The sequence below is a fragment of the Elephantulus edwardii genome, unplaced genomic scaffold (genome assembly GCF_000299155.1).
Source record: "Elephantulus edwardii isolate Elephantulus edwardi_28Jun2011 unplaced genomic scaffold, EleEdw1.0 scaffold00094, whole genome shotgun sequence".
Classification (NCBI taxonomy): domain Eukaryota; kingdom Metazoa; phylum Chordata; class Mammalia; order Macroscelidea; family Macroscelididae; genus Elephantulus; species Elephantulus edwardii.
In genome coordinates this window covers 4,035,513-4,055,833 of record NW_006399844.1, presented here as the reverse complement: position 1 = coordinate 4,055,833, position 20,321 = coordinate 4,035,513, and the positions used below count along the sequence as shown (strand labels likewise).

The 20,321-nt window shown below is 37.2% G+C and overlaps 1 protein-coding gene across 1 annotated transcript in view; it reads right to left on the bottom strand.

The window, feature by feature from the left end:
• MYO1D (myosin ID) overlaps positions 1-20,321 on the bottom strand; it is a 449,506-nt gene that overhangs the window by 259,477 nt on the left and 169,708 nt on the right. Inside the window, exons 11-15 of the mRNA XM_006890918.1 lie at positions 19,626-19,796; positions 16,188-16,258; positions 13,917-13,991; positions 10,966-11,098; positions 101-267 (exon numbers count right to left, since the gene is read on the bottom strand). Of these exons, the coding sequence (XP_006890980.1) occupies positions 101-267; positions 10,966-11,098; positions 13,917-13,991; positions 16,188-16,258; positions 19,626-19,796 (617 nt within the window). The remainder of the gene's footprint in view (positions 1-100; positions 268-10,965; positions 11,099-13,916; positions 13,992-16,187; positions 16,259-19,625; positions 19,797-20,321) is intronic.

Sequence of the window (20,321 nt, the reverse complement as noted above, 5' to 3'; positions counted from 1 at the left end):
AAAAAAAAAAAAAAAATGCAACAGAGAGTCACCATGAACTCAAGGGCACTAGGTCTGGTTTTGGTATGTTTTTGGGTTTTTCTGATTGGTCCAGACTCACCTGTGAAGAAACTTCTCATACGTCTGACGGAAGGCAAACCCGGCCCGACGCACCCTCACATTTTCCAGTAGGCCAAGATATTCCACTTGATGCCGGCAGCGTTCGTCATCAAATATTTGTGGGGATTTCTTGTCATTGGGTTTGATACAACGCACGTAATACGGCTCCTACAGAAATAAATTCACAAATATGTTTTTCTGGAGAAAAAGCCCAGACCATGACATGAATATGTAATGTAGAGTTAACTGTGTCAAATTAAGTTCTGTGAATCTAATTCCTCAGCTGTGTGGATGAAGTGGTGATACCTAAGCATAAAGTATTTGTACTTCCTTTTTCTTTCAACTTCAGATTAAGAGTTCTCATGTGAAAGAGTTGAACAACAAGAGGTTGACCAAATGGACTTGCACACAGTATTGAATGGAAAGTGTTTTTTTCTTCAACTTGAAAGAGGGAAATTTTATTAGGAGGACACTCAGAGGAACTCGTGTTCCAAAGATTTGGGCCTGAATGCAAATTATTTTTACATATAATTCAAACACGTACTTAAAGACAATTTAATTGCTAAGGACTATCATCACACAGAGTCTATACCCTCTAACCAAATAAGATTAATTTAGAAATCAAGAGCAAAAAGATAATTAGGAAATTCCTGTACATTGGGAAATTAAGAAATATATTTCCAAATGACCCTTAGGTTAAAGAAAAAATGACAATGGGAATTAGAAAAGATTTTGAACTCAATTTATTATAACTATGTCAGCAAGCAATCTTAGCTCAAAGAATCAGTTGAGCACTTCAAGTGCTTACAGATGTAATTCATAGACTTTAGCCTTCATGTGGATTATACTTTAATGCAAATAAAACAAAATCCCCACAGCTGGCTGGATAAACAACATCATGATAGAAGGAGAAAAGTCTGAAGCTTCCAAGGTTTTAATTTTACTTGGATCCACAAACATCACCCATGGAAACAGCAGCCAAGAAATGAGATGATGTAATTCAGTCAGCAAACCAGCTGCCAACGACTCCCTTAACATGCTAAAGAGCAAAGGTGTCAGTGTTAAAGACTAAGGTGTGTCAGATCCAAATCATGGTAGTTTCAGTTGCTACATATACATGTGAAAGTTGACCACAGGAGATTAAAGAAGAATGAATGCCTTTGAATTGTGGTATTGGTGAAGAATATAGAATACACTGTGGATTGTCAAAGGAACAAACAAATCTCTTTTAGAGAAAGTATGGCTAGAGTGCTCCATAGGAGCAAGGTCAGGAGCACTCAGTGTCATATACTTTAGCTGCGTCACCAGGAAGGATCAGTCCTTGGAGAAGGACATCATGCTTGGAAAAACAGAGAGTTAGCAAAAGAGAGGAAACCCCTCAATAGTCAGGATTAACATGGTGACTGCAATAACAACCATGAGCACAGCACACACTGTGTGGCTGGCAAGGGATTGGGCAGGGGGGCTATGAGTCAGAGCCGACCTGATGGCACAGAACAACAAGAAAAGTAACTTTAACCGACACCAGTGTGAGTGGAATTTTACCAGTATTTACTGATTATGCACAGGAAGTGGTAGCACGGGATTAGACACTAATGATCAATCAACAGGGGGGAAGCCTTTCCATCACATTTAGTAATGTAAAAAAAAAAATCTTCAGATAAGAAATCTAGTGAAAACATGTTCTCTATATTTAATGAGTGTTCTATCTCAATTTATAAATGCCGCCTCCTCTCTTACTTATAAATATCCAGACTGACTCAACCTAAGAAATCCTGAATTTGACAAATTTGGAATGTCTTATAAAGGTTAAGTTGCAAAAGTTAAAAGTGAACTTACTTTTATGTACCTTTTAACCTGTTTCTCCCTATACTTTATGTGGAAAACAACATTTTAAAAAAATGTATATAACAGGAAGCTCTGGTGGCCTAGTGGCAAGCAGCTGTGCTGCAATCACAAAGGTATGCAGTTCAAGTCCACCAGCTTCTCTGCAAGAGAAGGATGTTGCCCATTCTCCTCCTGTGAAATTAACCGCCTCTGAAAACCCACCAGACGGTCAGCTATGAGTCAGTTCCAACTCGATGGTACACAACAACAACATATATATATATACACACACACACACACATATATATAACAGCTAGCAGATACTGTATTTAAATACATATTTCTTAGGTTGATTTGCTACCCCTTTTATGTCAATATGCTAAAATGTGGCAGCTTTCATGTTGCTGTGATGCTGAGGCTGTGACATTGGTATTGTAAATACCAGCACGGTGAGCCCAGCTCCCACTTTGGCCTTTGAGGCTTCGGTTGATCTAGCAGAGGTGGTCATGAGGCTGCTGAGATGGGAGAGACAGTGCTGGGGCAGGGCACAGCTTCTGATAGTCTTGCAGGGTAGATTATCAAAGCTGGAACCTAAGGCCATCCTGGATGAGTCTCTGAGCTTTGGTCTGGAATACTGGATAGCTAAACTTTGGAATATACACAGGCAACTCAACCCTTGCAAGAATGGAAGTTCGTCACTGAGCCACTAAAAGTTCTGAAATTGGGTTAAGGAGATCCTAGATTGGCAGAATATGTCTGATGTATCTTTTTGAACTTCTACTTTTCTATGTCTTTTTATGTAGAGATCACTTGTACATAGCCTGTATTTATCCCCTTTATTTAATCTGCTTTGAAAATTTTTATCCATTTGCATTCAGTGTTTATTAATATGATGTTGTTGCTGTGTACCATCAAGTCAGAATCAACTCATAGCTGACCCTCCGGTGCATTTTCAGAGGCAGTTAATCACACAGGAAGATATGTTATATATACATTTATTTACATGTATTTATTCTAACATAATTTGTGTGACTTGTTGCAACTTCTCTATGCTCTTTTCCCAGTTTTTCCTAGAATTAATTATTTTCTTCTTTTTGTTTTTCTTTATTTGGAAATTATCAAGCTCTATTTCTATTCTCATAATGACTATCCTAGAAATTTTAATATGAATTTATAACTCATTAGAATTGAAAATAAAGCAATATTTTATGATCTTCCTGAGGATTGTAAACACTTTGATTGCAACCATCACACTTCCAACACACTTGTTACTTAATTCTAATTTGTATTTTTAAGCTCACAAAATATTTCTATGATCAGTTTATTTGTGTCTATACATTTACCAATTTCTTTTCCTTAAATAAAATAATTTTTTATCTTTTCTTTAAATTTTATTTTTATTATTTTTTTGTGTGTGTACCGTCAAATCAGATCTGACTGGTACAGGAGGAGACTGCCCCTCCTTCTCCAGCAGAGATCTGGTGGATTCAAACTGCCCACCTCTGGGATTATAGTGCAGCTTCTTGCCACTAGGCCACCAGAGCTCACCATAAAATTTTTATTTTATATTGGCTTACTTACAAAGTTCATATACATTGTTTTTCACACTGGATCTTTCCCATTTCCTTTACCCACCCTTCCCTCTCTACCCATCAAATTGTGCGACCCTATCCTCACCCCTCTGCTCCTACCCTCCCCCCTTGGATCCTCATGTATGTTTTACTAGTTATCTTTCTATTTCTTCAATAATGGTCTTATACATACAGTATTTGTCCTTATGGGACTTAAGTTCACTTAGCACAAACCTCTCCAGTCTTTCCCAAGTTAGGTAGTAATTTTTAAAATCATTGCTCCTACGTGCTGTATAGTGTTTCATCACGTGAATGTACCACAATTTCTCAATCCATTCGATTGGAGTTGGACATTCGGGCTGTTGCTACATTCTTGTGATGGCAAATAAAGCTGCTGTGAACATTGGTGTATAAATCTCAGTTTGTGTCTCAGTTCTAATTTTCTCAGTTACCAATTTCTTTGGTCATCTTTTTTTAATCTCAGACTTTCTTTTAGTATCTTTTTCTGCCTGATGAATATTCAGTGAGGTTTTAATGCTTGCAAAGATGCTGAAAAATTCTTAATCTTTGCATATATATTTGTGACTGTGTATATGCTTATTTCAGCTTATAGTTAGAGTTATTATATCCTTGTTGCCCTTTGTAACTAATCTGTTACTTCAGTGGTTGCTTTGAAGATACTTCCTTTGTCTTCTTTGATGTTCTTGACATTCACTATTGGCCAAAAGGTACCTTTCTTTTAATTTTTCAACTGAGCTTCCTCAACTTATGGAATCTGTACAACAATGATAACTTTCATTATTCTTGAAATTTTTTTTAGCAATATTACCTCAAGCATTGCTTCTCCCCCATTTTTCTCTTCTTCCAGAAATTCTGAGAGATGCATATGCGATCTCATTCTATCTTACACATTTCTTTCATATTTTCCATTTCTTGATTTCTTTGGGTAAAATATTAGATAATCCCTCTTTAAAAAATTATTTTACATTTGAGTGAAGGCTTAAAAATCATATTGGTTTTTAATAGTCATGTTGTTGTTGTTGTTATGTGCTGTTGAGTCATTTGTGACTCATAGCAACCCTGTACAACAGCCCTAAATCCTACTCTATCCTGTGCCAATCGCATTGCCTCTGACACACCCATCCTGATTACCCCAGTCTTCCCCTCCTGTGCTGTCCCTCTAACAGTCATAGACACTTTAAATAACATTAATTACCTTGGACTAATATAATTAACTATAATGTCTAATCAACCCCTATTGTTAACTGCTTTTCCTATCATCTAACTTCTCTATTTATTAATTTTATTAATTTTTATTCTCTTCTTCTTTTCCTACCCCTGCTAAGAACCCAAGACCGCTTCTGTTTGTAAACTTTTTCTTAGCTTTTTGTAACAATGCTCTTATGCTGTAATTGCCCTTTTTTGTTTAACTTAAGTTACTCAGCATAATTTGCTATACATTAATCCATTTTGTGCAGTATTTCATGAACTCTTGATAGTTTTTAGTGATGATAATACTAATTGTGTAAAGATACCAGAGTTTCTTTAGTCATTCATCTACTGATGCACACGGGTTGTTTCCTACTCTTTGCTGTTATAAATATTGCTGCAAAAAACATGTATGTATGCATATATATGTCAATTTCACTTGAAGCTCTTATTTTTTGGGGGTTATACCTAACAGTGGGATTATTGGATTAAATGCTATTTCTAGATCTAATATTCTAAAGAAAGTCTAACCTGCTTTCCTTAGTGTTTGCAATATTTTACACTCCCATCAATAGTGTACAGAAGAGTTCAATCTCTTTACAATCTCACCTGCATTTGTTGTTTACTGCCTTACTGAATTTTGCTGTTGTTGCTAGGTGACATACCTTTTTTTTTAAGGTGAGATATCTTGTTGTTTTGATTTGCGTCTTCCTGATAGTTAATGATCTTGAGTCTGTCTTCATGTGGTTGGTTTTTTATTTTTATTTTTTCCATCTAAATGTTTTCTTTGGTGAAATATCTATTAATGTTTTTTGCCCATTTTGTAATTGTGTTGTTTGTAATTTTCTTGTGGAGGTCTTGGAATCTTTTATACATTTAGGGATGAGTCCCTTGTAATATGTGTCACTGAGAAATATTTCCCCCTCCTCCAACCCCATCCCCAGTCTGCAGATTTTCTTTTTGCTCTTTTGAAAAAGTCTTTAGATGCACAAAAAGATTTCATTTTTAGGAGGTCTCAATGGTCCAGTTCATGTATTTTCCAGTATATCTGATAGTCTATTTGTGCCACAGATTAGAGCTCGTAAGTTTGCTCCAATTTTTTTTCTTTGATGGTCTTTACAGTTTTAGATTTTATACCTCTTTGATCCACCTTGAATAGTTTTTGCATATGGTGTGAGGTATGGGTCTTGCTTGCTTCAATTTTCTGCAAATAGATATTCAGTGTTACCAGGACCATTTGTTCAGGAGGTTATCTTTTAAAACTTAATGGATTTCATCTCTTTGTCAAATTGCCCATAGGTGAATGGATTTATGGTTTTAATCCTGTTCCATTTGTCTATGTACCTGTCGCTGAATCAGTACCAAGCTGCTTTCATTACTATGGCTGTGTAGTAGGTTTTGAGATAAGGAAGTGTAAGGTTTACTACTTTATCTTTTTTTCCCCCCCAGGTATCATTTTACCTATCTTTCCATAGAAAGTTGGTGTTTACTTTTTCTGTATCTTTGAAAAGTGATGAGGGGATCTAGATGGGGATTTAATTGTATTTGTAGATAGATAATGTATTTAGTTTTTTGTTTTATTTCTTTAATGCTCCAGCTTTGTCTAGACTAATGTTAAGCTCATCCATTGAGCTTTTATTTTTAATTACTTAAAATTCATTGTTGTTGTTGGTAAGTGCCATCAAGTCGTAGATGAAAGACCTGAATACTTGTTTAACTTTCATCATTTTTCTAAATTCATAGAGTTCCTGGAGGCAAGCTATTTTGGAATTGGATGCCATTCCTGCTTCCAAGCCTGTTTTAACCTTGGAGCTCCATCAAACACAGTCCACCATGGGTAACCATTATCACATTTGACACATCAGTGGCACAGTGTTTAGCATCACAGCAACCATGAATTACCTCTGTACAGTAAATGGACAGACAAGTGCTATACCACTTAGAAGAATGTTTGACTAAAAACAATAAAAACTAGGCCTGAGGGCTGCAGATTAAAATTGCTCACCTTTGGCTTGTAGTTAACTTTTGATGAACTAGGCCAAGAGACCTCTCTCTATGACTCACAACAGTTCTATGAACAACAAATCTAACCTGGCCCTATCATATGCTATTCCTACAATCTGCGACACACTCAAGCCAATTGCTACAGTCACCATATCAATCCATGTGTTAAGGATCTTCTTTTCTTCCTTGACTTTCCACTTCCCCTAGCATGAAACCATTTCCCAAGAAACTGTTGCTGTTGTTAAGTGACTTTCAGACAGGTCAAGTTGGCCAAGTAGTAAAGGACTCATAGCAATCCTATGAATGAAAGCCCTGAACATTTGTTTAACTTTCATTGTTTTTCTAAGTTCATAGAGTTTCTGGAGGCAAGCTATTTTGGAAGTGGATGCCACTCCTGCTTCCAAACCTGTTTTAATATGGGAGCTCCACCAAACACTGCCCATCATGGGTAACCATTATCACATTTGATACATCAGTGTCACAGTGTTTAGTATCACATCAACCACAAGTTACCTCTGTACAGCAAATTCAAAACAAATTTTTAATTTTTCCTATTGATGGTCTCCTTTTTCTCATACTGCCATCTCTTATTTCTTGAATTACATTTAGCATTCCATTTTATACTGTCTCTAACAATTTTTACCTAAGAACTTATCCTAAATCTTAATCTACAAATTGCTTAGTCTGATTGTAATATATATTGCTTTATTTCCTTAGCATTCTTTTTTTAAACTTTGAGCTTCTTGGAATGTTACAAGTGTATATTTTTAAGATCTGGACTGGGCCAATTGGCAGCTTCATGATAGACGAAGAAGAGACTGAGATTATGTGCAACTTCAGCTTTCTTGGTTCCACAATCAAAACTCCTGGCACCAGCAGTCATGAAAGTCGGCTGTCAGGGACCTCTCTAGAGTTCTAAAAAGCAATGATGTCAGTCTGGAGCTAAGGTGTGTCAGATACAGGCTATGGTCTTTGCAATTACTTGTTATGTATCTGAGAGCTGGACAATAACTAAGGAAGATAGAAAGATCAATGCTTTAGAGTTGTGGTGCTGGAGAAGAGTGCTGAACATACTGTGGACTGCCAAGAGAACAAATAGGTCTGTCCTGGAGAGGGTGAAACCAGGTTGCTCCCTGGTGGCAAAGATGATGAAGCTTCGACTCACATACTTTGAGCACATGGCCAGGAGGGACCAGTCCTTAGAGAAGCACATTATGCTTGGAAAAGTGGAGGGACAGCACAGAAAAGGGAGACCCAAAATGAGATAGATTGACTCAGTGACTGGAGAAATGGACTTAGGCCTGCCAGAGACAGTGAGATTGGCACAAGACAGGTCAGGGTTCAGAGCCAACATACATAAGTAGGGTTGCTGTGAGTCTCAGGTGACTCGATGACACATAACAACAGAAGGAATTCTCTTCAAAAAACTTGTGCTTGCATCTAACAAATTCCTGGGGGCAATACTGGGTCTGGACCACTTCAGTTAAAAAGAATTTTTTAAAAAATATTTTTATTTGATAGAGCTCTCTGGTGGAGTAGTCTATAGAGAGCTTCTCTGGTAGAGTAGTCTATAGAGAGCTTCACTGCTAACCCTCAGTTATTGGTTCAAGACATTTCAGACATCCAAGACATCCAGCAGCATATATTTCAGCTCGAAATGCTATAAAAGATGGCTTGTGATGACAAATTCTCAAGGGAGATTTCCCTGCTTTGATAAAGCACTAAAACTAAGGCAGGTAATTTTCCTCATAGACAATGAGGAACTGATTCTAGTTCTCCCTTACACTGAGCATGCAGACTTACCTCTCTGGTGTGTGTGTGTGTGTGTGTGTGTGTGTGTGTGTGTGTGTGTGTGCGCGTGCGTGTATGCATGTGCGTGCGTGCGCTCGCTTGTGAAACCTCTTACTAAACAGCTAACTCCGGGATGGTCCTAGGCTTCACTTCAAGGCTGCCGTCTTAAATAACTATTCTTGAAGCTACCCATTTCAACATTTTCTCACAGATGAAAGACAGGTTTGACACTGCCTATTTCCCCCTTCACTGAGTTAACTTCTGTCTTAACCCTGGTCTGTGTATGCTATACTTGCCTGTTTTTTCATGCTGGACTGATTAAGTATGCATATTCTCCAGTGTTTTTGTAGGTATCTCATTTACCATGCTGTCAGAAACTCACTACTTAGATATTTTTAAAGATCTATGTTCATAGTTGATGTTTATCTTTAATTTCTCACATTGATTTTGTATTAAACAGTAATCTCAAGAAGAATTGCAAAACAGCCACTCATCCTTCCAATCTCCAAAAAGGTTTGTATAGAACAAGGATTACTGGCTCCCTGAAGACTCCACAAAGCTCATCTGTAAACCACCTTGGTCTCATATACTGTGACAGAGTTCAGGAAGGGTGTAGTTTTGATTACTGAGTATCTGTAAGGTTAAGGAGCCCTGGTAGCCCAACGCACTATGAATCAGGTTGCTGACCAGAAGGCTGGCATTTTGAATCCATCCCACAGAGCTACAGACTTGGGAACCTGACGGAAGGCCACCAGGAGTTGGACTTGACTTTGACAGTAGTGGGCTCATCTTAAAGGCTACAGCTTTATTTATGTTTTCTATTTCTTCTCGAGTTAATTTTCATAAAATCTTTTATACATATCTGTATATCTAAAGTGGCCCAGTGGATAAGGAGTTGCACTGCCAACTCAAAAGGGAGGCTGCTTGTATCCGCCAGTTTCTCTGTATAAAGATGGGCAATTTCCTCTCATATGATTGACAGCCTTGGAAAGTCTGCTGGAATTTAATAAAATTCTGTGCTCAGCTCTGCATCCTATGCCTCCTGCTTTCTCTCTGGGTTCCCTTCTCGTCCTGCTGAGCAGAGCAGGCTGGAGATGACCTGCAGAGACACACTGGGACACTAGCGACACTTTCTGACAGGGCCCCAGCTTCTCCTCGCCCTTCTGAACGCGTGGATTCACAGGCTAACCTACTCTGCTTAGGTCATGTCACTTGAGGCCAAAGAATTCCAACGAAAAGTATAGACGTTTGTGTGTTGCTTGCCTAATTTATTCACAGTGAAGGAACCAGAAATATAGCATAGATTTAAATTCTTAGAGAGGAAGTTGATTTTTTTTAAAAAAGAGATGATGATAATAATAAAGAAAATACACAGGATAATGCACCAGAAGAGAAAGATAAAAATGAAGGAACTAAAAATAATGAACGCCAGAAAGCTAATTTCTCAAACTCGTCAGCAGCAGTAGTTAAGAGGAGAAATCTGTTCTTTTTCAGGGGGAGGGTGGAGGCAGATTTAAGGCACCAAACAGACCCTATTAGACCCAAGAGAAGTAATAACTACCAGAAATAATTGCCAATAACATGTTTTTATATTCTGACTATTAAAAACAGCCTAAGGACAATACTTCAATGATAAGCTTTCTACTGAAACTTTTTCTGCCTTTATTAAATTCTTAATTAAATGTAACATATTGATGGTGCATTACTTTATGCTCTTTTCACCAGGACTTACACACACACACAAACACACACATTTATATCAATTTATATAAATAAATATATTTATTGGAATATATATTTATATACATATATAGGAAGCTCTGGCTAGTGCAGAGAAACTCTTCATGGCCTAGCCTAGCTGTAGAGAATTATACCACCAACCCAAAGGCACACAGTTCAAATCCACTAGCTGCTCCTTGAAAAGAAAGAAGGGGAAGCTCCTCCATATGATTTGAAACCTATGAATTGGTTCTGATTTGACTACACACAAGTACAATAACAACAGATGGCAACTGGTTTGATTTCTTGGTTTATATGTGTGTTTTTAAAATCTTACCAAGGCTATCCCTTTGAGTATGATTCTAGAAAGCTCAAATTTAAAGAGCATTCAACTGAAACACAAATAATTGTTTCATCCAGCCAATAACAAAACAATAGCAGAAACAAAAATTCCATTATAACATTCACTTTGAAAATTCTATTCTTCTCCAAATAATAACATACATTATACATACACCCCCTCCAATTTAGGAAAATACCCTTGGGGGGAGGGTATGGCTCGCAAAAACAACTCAAAATAAAAGCTGTAACGTGAGTGACTTTTATAAAAGTATGGCATAATTCTTCAGTGTGATCAAGTATTATCATTGCCTAAAAAGCAAAACCATACACACATTCTCTATAATATAGATCAAGAGGGGATCTATGAATGAAGATACACATTTAGAAGAAAAACAATAACTACCTTTGATGCAAGATTGTCCACTAAAGCAATCATGGAGTTCTTAAACAAGGTGGCGGCAGTCAAGGGTCGCTTGGTCACCTCTGTAATGCTCAGTTTCCCTTCTGGCCACATATTCTTCAGCACAGGATTTGAACTGAGAACGACAGAAAGAGAGATTCCAATGTTATCCCGCAAAACAGCTGACCAAGAACTGCTAAGCTATCATCCTGGGACAGCTGGACCAGAGACCGAGAGCACAGGGCCTTTCCTGAGCACACAACAGCCCCGGGAATGCACGGGACTGTCTAGGCCCCCAGGGACAAATGGAAGCTTCTCAAATCCCCCTCTCCCCAAATCACCACACTCCTTAGCTTTTCCTCCATTGCTTTTTGTTTAGTCTATTCTTTGCCTATTTGTTATCCCTTGCCCTCTACCACAATGATCAATACTTCGGTTTCTAAATGTTTCCAACAAACATGTCACTGGCTGCTACCATTATCTGGTATCTGCTTCTACTTGGGAGAGTTAGAAAAATTAGAAGCAAGACCTTTTGTCTGATCCTTCGGAAGTTATGAGTTAAAACAAACTACCCAATTCTTGGGAAAGAAGGTCCACTCTGCTCTCTGGCACAATGCCGGAAATGTGGACTGTTGTCTTCAAGTCTGCCTGCCACCCTGCAGAGGAGTGGTGGATGGGAACAGGCTCCACTGAAATGGCAAAACTCTCTTAGTGAGATTCAGCAATGTTTTGCGATTGTCCATTCCCCTGGTTATCTTAAGTTTTAATTAATTTCCAGAGTTCCAAAGAAGTGGATTCTGACAGTCTTCACCACTTTATTAGTGGAAGGTAGATAATTAGAGTTCCCTACTCCTCCATTTTCACTGACATCAGGCTACCATTCAAAAACTTTAGAAAATCGTTCCTTTCTTTGCTATTTAATAATATTTTCTTGCACGTCAGGTGTATGTTTACAAAGCAGATGAGTCTGCCCTTTTAGGATTTGTAGGCAGATTCTCCCATGCTGTTGGCTACAAAGTGGCAGCACTGTGGGAATGTCATTCTGTTTGCGCTGCTTCCATTGATCCAGCTTCCCTTGCCCTTCTCATCCCTGCATTTGGGCAAATGTTGCCCGTTTAGTCTCAAAGAGTTAGTTATTTAAGGGAGCATATTACTCACTCATTACAGTGTTTATCATTTTGTTGAAAGACGATCTGCAAAAAGAGTTTGAATTCCAAATTCAAAAGGTATTTTAGGGCAATAGTCTTTGCTCTAAAAGACTATTTTAGAAAATACTATTTTAGAAAAGACTTTTGCCCTGAAAGGCAAAAGAAAGATTTCCTCTAATCTCTATTAATCCAGTAAGTCTGGATTTTTTTAAAATAATAATTTTTAAAAAGATTTTTTTAAAAAAATAATTTCCTCTGATTTTATCTGGGGCATTCCAGTGTGTTAACAGAGAACAGTTAGGAGAAGTGGCTAGGTACAGTCTCGTTCCTTACATCTTAGTTTAAAAGAGACTTTGTGGTTCTTAGTCCTGTGAACTAGTTTCTTCCTAAAGCCTTTGACTTCTTTCATTATCGTTTGATTCATATGAGTAGAGGAAAACCATTTTAATTGGCTGCTTACAAGCTTTTAAGACCCTGAGTGTTATTCACCAAATCAGAATGTGTGAACTAACTTTATTATGCCAATTAACTAAGTTATCCCCTAAGACTATGGTCCCAAGACTTCTGAAGCTCTTAGTTGTTTGGGCAGGGCTAGGAAGTCTCTGAAACTGTGTCCCCTTTGTGTTTGCTATACAAATGGGATAAGCAGCACACACAAACGTGTATGTCCATATGCCTACAGATACACTCAAGTATGCATGTGCATTTACTCACAAAAGCCTAAAACTTGTATGTACATCCATATCTATCTACCTGACCACATAGATTTTTGAATTGTTTTTACTACTATTTAAAAATGATATGTATTAAAGCATTTAGTGAAAACATTTCCTTTTTTGTGTACTTTTTAGTGTGTCTTTATTATAGTGGTCAAACTGTACTGACTTCACCCATATTTGGCTTCAATAATTTTTGATGACATACTAATCAACTAATTTATTCAGCAGACTGAATAACTAAGTGAATGCAGTTCTCTGATTTATAAGAACAGCTGGTCTGACCAAGAAAAAAGTTTCCTCTTCACGGGCCTTCTTTCCAAAGCACACATAGTAGGTTTGAACTTGCTATTAATTGCTTGTCACTGAGTGACACAAAATTTTTGCTGGATTGTTAACCTAAAGGTTGGTGGTTTGAACCCACCTATAGGCACCACAGAAAAGAGTTCTGATGCGCAACTGCTGTACAATTTACAGGCAGAAAACCCTCGGGAGCAGTTCTACTCCACAGCACGCAGCGCTGTCGCCGTCAGGAGTCAGAGTCAACATGGCAGGGAAATAATTTGCTAATCATGCTCAAGAGTTTGAGGGTTCTTAAAAAACATTGTCTTAATTCCTAAGGAGACTCCAGATGCACAGGCAGGGTAGATGATCACTGACTCTAGACACAATTCTGAAAGGTGGTCTCTTAGTTAGGGGCAAAACCACCACCAGGAGAATCAGAGTCTGTCAATGTTTTCAGCTGACAACAGCGGGGCAAAGGCTACCCGGGACTTCTCCCATCACCACTGGACTAGCCTGGTGATTCTACCCCTGGAGTAAGGATGTCAGATGACTCCCTGGGAGCAGTGAATCCAGAAACTGAAGAAAAACAAGAGAAAGAAAGAAATACCAGGTAAATCTCAAAAAGTTTATAGACTCAATGCTCCCAAAGTTATATATTACTTTTAGCTATTAAGAATGTTGAAGCAGAAAAAGAAAATCTGCTGAAACTCTTCAACAGGTTTGTTAAAAACAAACCTGTATGTGTATTTTATATGGATACCCATCAAAGAGTCTAATGCAAAAAAGAAAAACATTCCAATCCTACCTGTTATACATGAGGCGCTTAAAATCTTGAAATAGAGTATCTTTATTTTTGTCAATAAAACCAATGACAGAATATCTAACAGGAAAAAAAGAAAAACACTTAGAAAACACACATTATTCACCAAGCAAGAGTCATATTGAGCGCAAACACTGTATGAGTTGATGTTCAGGGAGCAAGTCTGTAAGGTGTTAGATGTCCCCTCTTTTTTTAATTGAGATTTTAATGACAGTTTATAGAGAACATGGACTTCCATGTATTCATTGTTGCATATTTTCCTCCCTGACCAACCTCCCCAGTTTGCTTTTCTCTCTGAAAAAAAAAAACACTTTCATTGTTATACTATCCCTCCTCCCCCAGTCCACTTTACTATGCAGCTCTTATTCTGAAATGTTTGTCATGCAAATAGTACCTAATCATATATTCTATTTAAGCAGTTCTCTCTCTCATCTGTTTCAATGCAGTGTTCATTATTTATCCCCTCTTTTCTCATAGATGACCCCTCTTCAATATCATGGTGTTGATAAGAGGACCAGAAACGATGGTGCGATGCCAACACTAATGGCCAGTTTGGAAGATGGAGTGATAACTCTAAATTATATTATTTTAAGAGTCTAGAGTTTACATTTAGATCAGAAACATCTATTAAAATGTCTTTTCAGCATTTATAGAGATGACCATTTGCTTTCTCTGGTTTGATTTGTCATGTAACGGGTTGCATTTATAGAACTTCTAATGCAAAGAGGAAGGCAAAAGGGAAAAAAGAATTTTAAATAATAATAATAATAATAATAATAATAATATGAGGAAGGGTACTCAGTGGATGGCCAGAGCAAACTAAGGCAGTTCTGTTTTTTTAAAATTATATTTTCTTGTAAGTTTCTAGTTTTATTGTACTGGGATGAGAAAAGGTATATCCTGTAAGAATTTTAATTTTTCAAATAATAGCTTTTGAAAAATAATACAGTAGGACCCTGTTATTTATTTTCTCATTTTCTACCATCTATGAAATTCAGGGAGTTCTGACGGCATACTTCACATAAAATAATAATTTTTAAAAATTTATACTTTCTTTTTAATTTCTGGGTTTTTTTCCATTCACATTGTTTTTTATATGATTATTCCCATACATCATGTCTTATAAAATTAATCACCATTGATCTATGTCCACTATTACCTTGTCTTTTCAGATGCCCATAGTATCTGTACTAATTCCATCACCCCCTTCCTCCACTGTCAAACTCTGTGACCTTGTCATTTTTTCCCTTCCCCACTCTCTGCTCCCCCAACTCCCATTCCCTCTTTGGATATTTATACACATCTTAGAAGTTATTGTTCTGTGTTTTACAATAATTTCCTATGCAGTATTTGTCCTTATGAGCTTGAGTTATTTCACTCAGCATAATGCTCTCTAGCCTATTCTGTTTTATAGTATTTCTTTGAAATTGTTGCTCCTGGGTGCTGCATAGTATTCCATTGTGTGAATTTACCACAATTTCTCAAATCCATTCATTTGATGACGGACAATTGGGCTGCTCCATGTTCTTCCTACTCTGAATAATGCTGCTATGAACACCAGTGTACAAATCTCCATTTGTGTCTCTGTTCTAAATAGTAACTCCTGCCTCTGAGTCTTTATTCTGTAGTCTCTCCAAATGATATGGCCGTTTTTCTACCCCTTCTCCTATCTTCCCAATTCCGTCCTTTGACTAACCATAGTTATTTTTAAACATTTTTAGAAGTCAACTTAGTCATTACTTCCTCTTGCAGCAAGGCTTCTCTGTGCTTCTTACACTGGGTTAATTATCCCTCCTCAGTGCTCCATAATGCCTTGTACATCTCTATTTCAAACTTTCCCACCATCTGTTATAATGACTTATGTTGTATCTGCCTGTAGACTCCATTAAACCACTGTCTCCTGAAGGGTAAGGGCCATCTTATCCATCTTTCTTCTCCAGTTCTTAACATACTTCATCCCAAGAGCTGTTTAGTCATCAGTCAATTTTTATTGAGTAGCAACTAGGTCAGTAACTGTGCTTGAGCAGAGTGTTCAATGAATGTTAAAAAAGGAAATCAAACAAAAAACAGCCACCAAACAGAAGTGAATGAAGTTGTGCCAATTTTTTTAAAACAAAGTGATTAAAACATATTGACATACAAAATGATTGGAAAATTGCAAATGAATGGGAAAAGCATTTCTATGTGGTCTGGGAATACTTTCTGAGGTGTGGCTGCTCACATTCATTATGCTGTAGACCAAAAGCAGATACTTACACTACGTCCCCTGCATAATGTCGAATGCGAAAATCTCGATCAAATTCCAGCATTTTGTCTGAGGCACAGAGCTAAGAAACCAAGAAGGAGATTGTTTTATTTTGAGTTATAGATAAGTCTATTAGAAAAACTATATCTTGAAGCATAAAATGGACTTCTACTAGGAGCAAAAGTGGAAGAAAAGGAGATTATTTTAAACGAACATTTTCTTTTTAAAAAATTTTTTTTTTTACATTTTCTTTTTCTTAAGAATAAGAATGTACTTCAACTTGAAATGACTGTGTCACAAAACATGATGTTATTATGGATGCAACTGTATGGTGGGGGGCTTGGTTTTCGTGTTTGACTTTTGGGGTCCAGATAGTGAGCTTTCACACGAGTTCTGTTCCCTCAGACGTTACCGTCATCAAGTGCCAACTATCTGCTAGGCACACACACTTAGTCCTCACAGTGGACATTAGAAGTAAGCGTTATGATTTCTAACACACATGGAAAGTTAGTCTCAAAGGTCCTAGTCTGTATAGTAAGTGGTAGTCCTGGGAGAAAATCTGGGACCAACTGCAGTGTCTACAGCGTCTACACAGCAGCCTGGCTCACCTGTCTTCTCATCCTGCATTTCAGCCAGGCCTATCACATCACAGATCAACTTGTTCTCACTCTTTCTTTACTGGAGGCAAATATATTAAATGTGAGGTCAGTTTATTGTAATGACTTGGGTGGCCTCCATAACAGTTTTTCTTATTAAATTAAAACCACTGAGATGGTTTTTCAGTGAATGCTAGACTTTTCTGCCCAAGCTGTAAAGGGTCATTTGCTACTGAATAGGTTCTAAAGAAACATGTAAGAATCCATCAAGCACTGAATGATAAACAACCCCAACTAGGATGGTAGTTTCTATGTAGGTAATTAAGCTGTAAAGAATTTCTGTATTAATTTAACAAATTAAAATCAGAATCAGATTTATGAGGTTCAAATCTTGGCTCAACCATCTCTCTAAGAGTCACTTGATGTAAGGATTACATAATCTATGCAGGCCAAGTGGTCTCCAGGCAAGTTCTTCTTGTCTTCTCTTTCTCTTATTAACTATTTCTACAAAATGGTTTGAGTTTTAAAATGCCCAGAGGAAAATGACATAAGATATTCCACACTAATTGAATACTTAGTATATTCTATTAATACGAGGATAATCCTAATTGCATATCATAGTCTCAAATGATCTGAGCACAGACGGTTTTAGTTTTTTTTCTAACAACAATTTATAATTTAATTTTTATGTTAATAATATTCTAAATAATTATTTTATCATTTGTTGAATTATTTGCAAGCCTCTCAATGATAACTTTAATGTATAAGCAACAATTTACCCCATAATGAAATTACTGTTGCAAGACAGAAGTCATTTTTGTCCCACATGTCAGTATCAATAACTCTACTTAACGAGTAATCAGCAAATGATGGAAGTTGGATCAACATACAAGATTGTAGTATTATTAAAAGAAGTTTTATAGTGATTAAAATATCCTAATGGCATCATTATTTCTACGCTTAACTCAACAGAGATGGGGGGCACTTTAAAAATTAGTCTCCATAAATAAAGTACAACTGGTATTTTCTATTAAGTTAGTAGCAATTGTCTAAAAGTACCATGTAGAGCTGCTACCTTAACACGTTGCTGCAAATGATGGTAATACATCGAAAAAGCACGGTTATCAATTTAAAAGTGTGTGTTAAACAACTTTCACACTATATGGTTGACACATTTAATCCAGGTGTATATATGATCAAGGTTAAAAGTATCAAAATGAAGTGGATCTTGATGGCTCACAAAGAGTTCATAGTTGTAATATATATTAAGTGAAGCCTTGTATATATTTAATTCAATATTCCATAGGCTTCTTTTTAAAAAAGAAAATTTTATTTTAATTGTGATTTTAATTAACATTTACAGAGAAGTTAAGATTTTCATTTATTCACTGGTGCATACTATAGGCTTCTTTGGTATGATTTTTACCAAATCAATTTGATTTTTTGAAAATGGACTGAATGGCCTACTACTTGGGAGAAAAATGCTAGGCAATTCTCCCAAATCTGAATCATGCTTAAAAAACAGGCATTCAGAAACTATCCCACCAAAGACAGGGCCTTTGTCCATGTAGTCATCCCATCTTTAACACTACCAGTTATTATTAATTAGATTGCTTCTACCTGTGCTCACTGCTCTGTCCTCAACATCTAGGGCTGTACCTGGCAAATAAAGGTACTGTGGAAGTACTTGTGGTATAAATGGAAAACAACCTCTAATTGGAGTGCTGTCAAAGTTCAGACTGCAATATCTTTTTTTTTTAAATACAATTTTTATTTTATACTGGTTTACTTACAAAGTTCATACAGACTGCAGTACCTAAAAGCCAACTTGTAGCAGGGGTACCCGTCAGTCCTCAGAAACAAATCAGTATTCTCTAAACTGATTGACCTAAAAGAAATAGCTCAGCCAATAGTCTATTTTCCCCCATGATATATGCCTTTAACAAGTTCACTTCAGCATTTTCTATTCTGATCATATAATTTCAAAGGAGACAGCATGAAAATAGAGATTTGATTGTGAGCAAACACGGCAGTGTGTCCTCGATGCTGTGGAATTCGGAATGCGCAGGCGCATGTTCGCCTTTACGGATGGGAAGAAGCCCCGGAGCTGTTAAACCTTCACGGTACGGCTGCTGCAGGCCAGTATTTGCAGATAAATCTTAGGGAGATGATGGGAACTCCTTCTCTAGCACAGATTCCTTGAACCACGCTAAAGAGAGGCATGCTACATGCAAGGCTCAGCACACAGGTCTGAGCTGATAATCATGACTCCTACCAATTATTAAAAATGTACGCTTTGTTTATGGTATTCATCTATAGAATGTAAAAAAAAGAGAAGCAAAAAATGAAAAGTATCCATTTAAGGAGTAAGTTTCTCTGTGTGGATAAAAAATGAACAGAAATTTTCTTATTTCAAGGTCACCCCATCTGAGGTAAGACAGAACCCGCACCACATTTTATAACTGAGGATAAATAGTAAAAAAAAAAAAAAAAAGGAAAAAGTCAAGGACAAAAGCTATTTTCAGTGCCAGAGTTATCAGATGCAGGAGTAAAATTCTAGCTCAAGAATGAGGACTTGGTACTATTGGTTACAAATGACATCATGCTTTCTTTCCCCACGTCTCTTTCTAGCAAATTAAGTAGTCTGGAGCTCCCTCTGCTGGGCACTTCAGTTTTATCAATCTCGTCATCTTTAAACCAGTAATTTACCCTCAGTGAAAGGCTCACAGCCTTTATTTCTTAGTTGAGTGGGGATTCCTGTAATGTAACATCAAAGTCAGTGATCTTTGTCAGACAAAAGGAAAAGCATCTTACAGATCAAAGCGAGCAGAAGTTCTCGTTTAAACCCGTTACCTTTCGACTAGAGAAATGGCCATGCTTGCCCAATTTACTGTTAAGGGCTTCAAGGAACATCTCATCAGTGACTTTGCCAACGTTCATGCATGCGTCATCCAGGACCGCAATGATGCCTTTGTGCTGTTGCTCCACAAGGTCCACAATGATCTGATTGTTGAAGTAATCAATCTGCAGGACACAGTGAGGAAGCAATACCAGAACTGAGCCCACGTGGGCAAAGGACCACTGTCTTCATTTGTAAGAGTTTAATTAGGCTACTGTGAGGTCAAGTATACAGATGACATTAACGAAAGTTAACACTAAAATGAGCACACGTTCCAATGAGGGCTAATATTCAAATTTCTTTGTTGACGTTATATCATGGAAACACTTACTGTTCTTCGGTGAGTGCAGTTCAAGGCAAAAGATAAGCTAGAAAACATTTCTCAGCACTAGTATGCTTTAATTCTATCTCTGCACCCTACCCCATCATACACCAGTGCCCTAATTTGTGTTTGTTAACCATAAGACCATTCACCTTTCAAGTGTCAACAAATAGTCATAAGGTATATTACTTGATAAAGAGGTTCAGATGTTATATAGAACTTGGATTTCTTTATGTGACTCTGAACAACTGAACTGCAAAAGAGCATTTTTTTTCATCTTTCCCAAGATTAGAAAGCAGAATGGGTCTAAAAAAGTTTACACACCTTC